This window comes from Nicotiana attenuata, chromosome 3 (assembly GCF_001879085.1).
Source record: "Nicotiana attenuata strain UT chromosome 3, NIATTr2, whole genome shotgun sequence".
Lineage (NCBI taxonomy): Eukaryota > Viridiplantae > Streptophyta > Magnoliopsida > Solanales > Solanaceae > Nicotiana > Nicotiana attenuata.
In genome coordinates, this window is record NC_031991.1 from 63,976,820 (window position 1) to 63,981,377 (window position 4,558).

The following is a 4,558-nucleotide window of genomic DNA, read 5'->3' on the forward strand; positions in this document are numbered from 1 at the left end:
GAATATATTATTACAATTATTTTGGAAAGAATATTTGAAAAGAGAGAAAAAAAAAAGATTTATAGGGTGAGAGTGGCGTGAAGACATTGCCCATAATAATTAAGTAGACAAGAAGCACGGGGATCATTAAATAGTACAGCAAGTTGCATCTACAACTTGCATATTTTTATATATTCAAATCCAGAAGTTAAGAAGTAGAGAAAAGGCAAGCAAACCTGCCTGCAACTTGCATCTATCTTTCTCTTTACTAAATCAGTAAACAATTCTGATATGACAATTGAAAATTTTGCAACTTGCCGTTTTCTTCACTGATTGATATATGTCAGCTAATTGGCCTTTCTTTCCTAAAGTCCTCCTCCAAACTTGCACCGTACCTGCACTTTGATTCTCATCAACTTGTCTCCATTATATTATTAGAAGTTTTTTTTTGCGCCAAAAGTATATTTTTTGTTGGCTAAAACCATTTTTGTTCAAAAATTGCGTTTGGCTAAACTTTTGGAAGGAAAAAAAGTGATTTGAGGAGAAACAAAAATAGTATTTGAGAAGCGAAAAAAATAACTTTTCAAATTAATTAGCCAAACACAAACTGCTTCCATCAAAAGTACTTTTGAGAAAAATATTTCTCAAAATAAGATAATTTTAGAAGCTTTGCCAAACAGGCTATACGTCTACCTTTAATTTTATATACTCTTTTTGGTCATATATATTACTTATTTATTATGCGATAGCGCCTTTGTTTTGTATATGTAATTTGTTAACAAAACATGACAACGTTTAAAGGGCAGCCCGATGATCTGTCGGTCATGTGATAGCAACTTCATCGGTTACACCTAGATTTTCGTTCTTAAAAAAAATGATAACTTTTGCATTCACTAAATTACGATCATGAAGTGATTTGTGATGCAACGCTCCTTCTAAACAAACATATGCCTCAAATGGACAATTTCCATGTTGCAAATTTACTTACCATCGACATGATTCTTATGTCCCTACCTATCTTGTATTACTACAACTAATGTATCATATATATAGTTTCAATTATGGTAGACAACTCATGAAGGAAAAAATCTGATACAATACATAAATGGTTATACAATATACAAACTTGATGTAGATGTTAATTATTGTTACTCTAGCGGTCTAGCCTAATTTAAACAGAATTTCAAAACAATTTGATGACGAGGGAGAAATGATTTTAAGAAAATGATATGACTGTTAAAGTTGATGTTAGGGTTTAAAGTTACTATCCTTAATTTTCATGAATGTCGGTACCAAGGGCGAAGCCACAACATATCGAGGGTGGTCAATTGACCATCCTTTGTCAAAAAATTATATTGGGCATATAGGTAAAATATTAGATTTTACAAGTATTTAACCTATATTGAACATCTTTTGTCGGATAATTTCTTATACTTCTTTTAAACTTGAACATCCTTGAAAATATTCTCGACTTCGCCACTAATCACTACAGAGTTAATGAATATTATATTCGATGAACCAAATAAGCCGGAAAATGTTATCCAATTAATAAACCTACTTCATTTTTACGTCTTAAAATACATTGTTAAATTTAATCTTAAAATCAACTAGCAAAACCGCTTAATTAGAATTTGTTCAACATAGTATACTACTTACTTTCTTTAAAGAACATACCCTTAAAAAGGGTTGATTACGGTACAGCTACTAATATATATACTACTAGTACGTTTTTTTGTATTTCATTGCAATATTAATATCTTGCTGATATATTCTTCGTTGAACGATATAAAAAATTTGACTTGAAATTCTTATTTTTAGAAATAAAAACTTGAACGGAAAAGTTTTATATGACTAACATGGAAACAAAAGTCTCGGAGAAAAATGTCGTGTATATAGCTCGTTAATTATTGTCCTTTTAGTCATTTTTGACAAATTGCAGATAAAAGAAAACGTAGCAGTAACAGTGAAGTAAAGAACCTACCAATATTAAACAAACAAAGAAGAAGAACAATCAAAGAAAGAAATTAATTCAGCAAAACAAGTTTTTTAACCAGAACTTATCTTCAACAAGTGATGACAACCTGAAGATCGACGAAGAAACAGCTAAAGGTGCAATGATTTTTCAAACCATCGTACCCCCAAAAAAACATCATTGAATTTGATTGCATCAAATCATCATATTTATCGATCAGTTGATTCTTTTGGTTTTCAATCTGGTGTTCGATATCCGCGTTGGATGACAAGTAAATCTGAATTCGTGCCAGAAAATCCAGGGGTAAAGCACTAGCGCTCATGGGGCCTTTCGTCTGCTCAAATTCTCAGCGATCTGTGCTAACGATTGAAGGTTACATTTAACAATAGTATCAACAAAAACACATGTTTCATCTCTAGTATTACCCATTGGAACATCCACAACGTACGATTCCACAACAATAGTCGTTGTCCCATTGCCTGAAGGTTCAGGATGTAAAGTAGTAACAGACCGATAATTCGCGAGTCGGTGGTCCCCACCGACTACGCTGAAACTGATGACGTGGCGCTCTTCGTCAAGAATTTCTAGCTTCTCCGTGCTGTTTACAGCTGGCAGCCCGGAGATAACGCGGACTTCACGGAGAGTACCGACGTTACCGTCACCGTCGATGAGGTGGCAGCTCTTGACGAAGTGCTTGTACGCTTGTGGATTGTCGAACCGGCGGACGACGGACCATACGGTGGAAACGGGAGCTGAGATTCTTTGGATCACGGCGGAGCAACACTGGTTGGGTCCCACGAGATGTGTATGGTATTTAACGACGGAATCTGGTACCTGAGTGGTGCATGGTATTGGTGTGTGGCGCTGTAGTTGGTGGGGTTGTTTACAATTGGCTGTAGTGTTGGAATTGATTCTTTGGAGCAAATAAGATGAATTCTGACTATTGGGAAGCATTTTTTTGCTTAAGAGTTGTCTGATTTCAAGTATAAATATAGAGAGATAAATATAGAGGAGAGAGAGAGAAAGAGAAAGAGAGAGATGGGTTTTGAAAGGAAGAAGAGGCAATAGGTTTCATGTGAGGATGATAAAAATAGGAACTAGTTGCTGCAAGTGAACTTAATGTTAAAGGATATTCTTGTTTATCTTTTTCTTTTTTCATTTCCTTTTGTAGACTCCCTACTTCTTTTGAGGTGAGTTCACACGCTACGAGCCGTTTGGACATAAGAAATTTTCTCTTTTTTTTAAAAGCATTTTACTTTTTCCGAAATCAGCGTTTGTTCATAAAATTTTCAATTTCACTTGAAGATACATTTTAAAAATTTTTCGAAAATTAAAAAAACTCCAAAAATCTGTTTTTCAAAATTTTCACTCACAAAACTTCAAAATAACCCAAAATTATATTCATATCCAAACACAACTCAAAATTTCAAATACCATTTTCACTTGAAAATTTTTTTCACCCTTGTATGAAATTTTACAATTCTTATGTCCAAACGCCCACTACAAATACTTACATATATTCAGTATTTATATTAAAATTAAATCAGATAGTTTACTAATATGTACATCAAATTAAAGTGAAATCGAATATTACAATCACTTTTATATGTATAGATATAAAAAAAAAAAAAAAAAAAATTGTATGTGTATGCATAGTTTAAGATTTTGAGTCGAAAAAATTAATTTAGTTGAATACACAGAAATTGTCTTAAACCAATCTATAGAGTGACATGTTTTCCTTAAAAATGCAAATAATTAAGTAACAATTAATTTTCGAGCACCTACATCAAACAATAAGGATACGCTATCTTATTAACATGCGCGCATGTACAACATTATTTTTGTCTTGTTTTGTCACTCTACTTCCATGGACCAAACAAAATATAATTTCTCCTTCACTTATTAATCTTCAAATTACAGTTATGTAATTTAATCAATCAATGGAACACAAGTATATATACCCGTTATTTTTTTCTTAAAAGAACTACTCAGTTGTATCCTGAGTAGGAGTATTATATCTTAGAGATAATTATTGCGAGAGGCTAGACTTGACCTCTAAGATACAATTAACATACTGGTACGGCTCAATCGGTCAAATAGAGCAAAAAAAGAGGCTATATTAGGGGAGAGAGTTCCCCTACATTATTCTAAACCTCAGATAAGTACATCAAAAAAATAATTTTATGTGATTTTTGGAGTGGGAATAAGGAGGCCGGAATGTACATGAATCTTATTGGGATGAAAATCATTTACCCTCCCCAACTTTGTGTTAAAAATCAAACTCCCCTCTCAACTTTGAACAATAATCATTCTCCCCCCTTTATCCTACACAATACCTTTTTTGCCCTTGAATTTTTAATTTCCTCCTCAATTCAATACCTTTTTATTATATGATTTTTTTTATGGTTTTAGCTATAACTTAAATTATGTAATACCTATTATAAATTGTAATTAGAGTTCATAAAAATTATAAGTAGAATAAGTAATTAGAGTCAATTAAAACTTACTTTATGATTGTTATTTTAATGTAATGCATATCAAATATATATTTAAGCTATATTTTCTTAGCGACGGAGCTAGAAATTCATATAAGAGGATTGAAAAACA

The 4,558-nt window shown here is 32.4% G+C and overlaps 1 protein-coding gene across 1 annotated transcript; it reads right to left on the minus strand.

The window, feature by feature from the left end:
• LOC109223936 (abscisic acid receptor PYL4-like) lies at positions 1,851-3,073 on the minus strand. The gene has a single exon (XM_019388434.1). The coding sequence runs from the start codon at positions 2,903-2,905 to the stop codon at positions 2,270-2,272; it is 636 nt and encodes a 211-aa protein (XP_019243979.1). The 5' UTR covers positions 2,906-3,073; the 3' UTR covers positions 1,851-2,269.

Excerpts from the sequence above, each read along its gene's own strand:
- LOC109223936 (XM_019388434.1), bottom strand. The coding sequence starts at position 2,905 with ATGCTTCCCAATAGTCAGAATTCATCTTATTTGCTCCAAAGAATCAAT.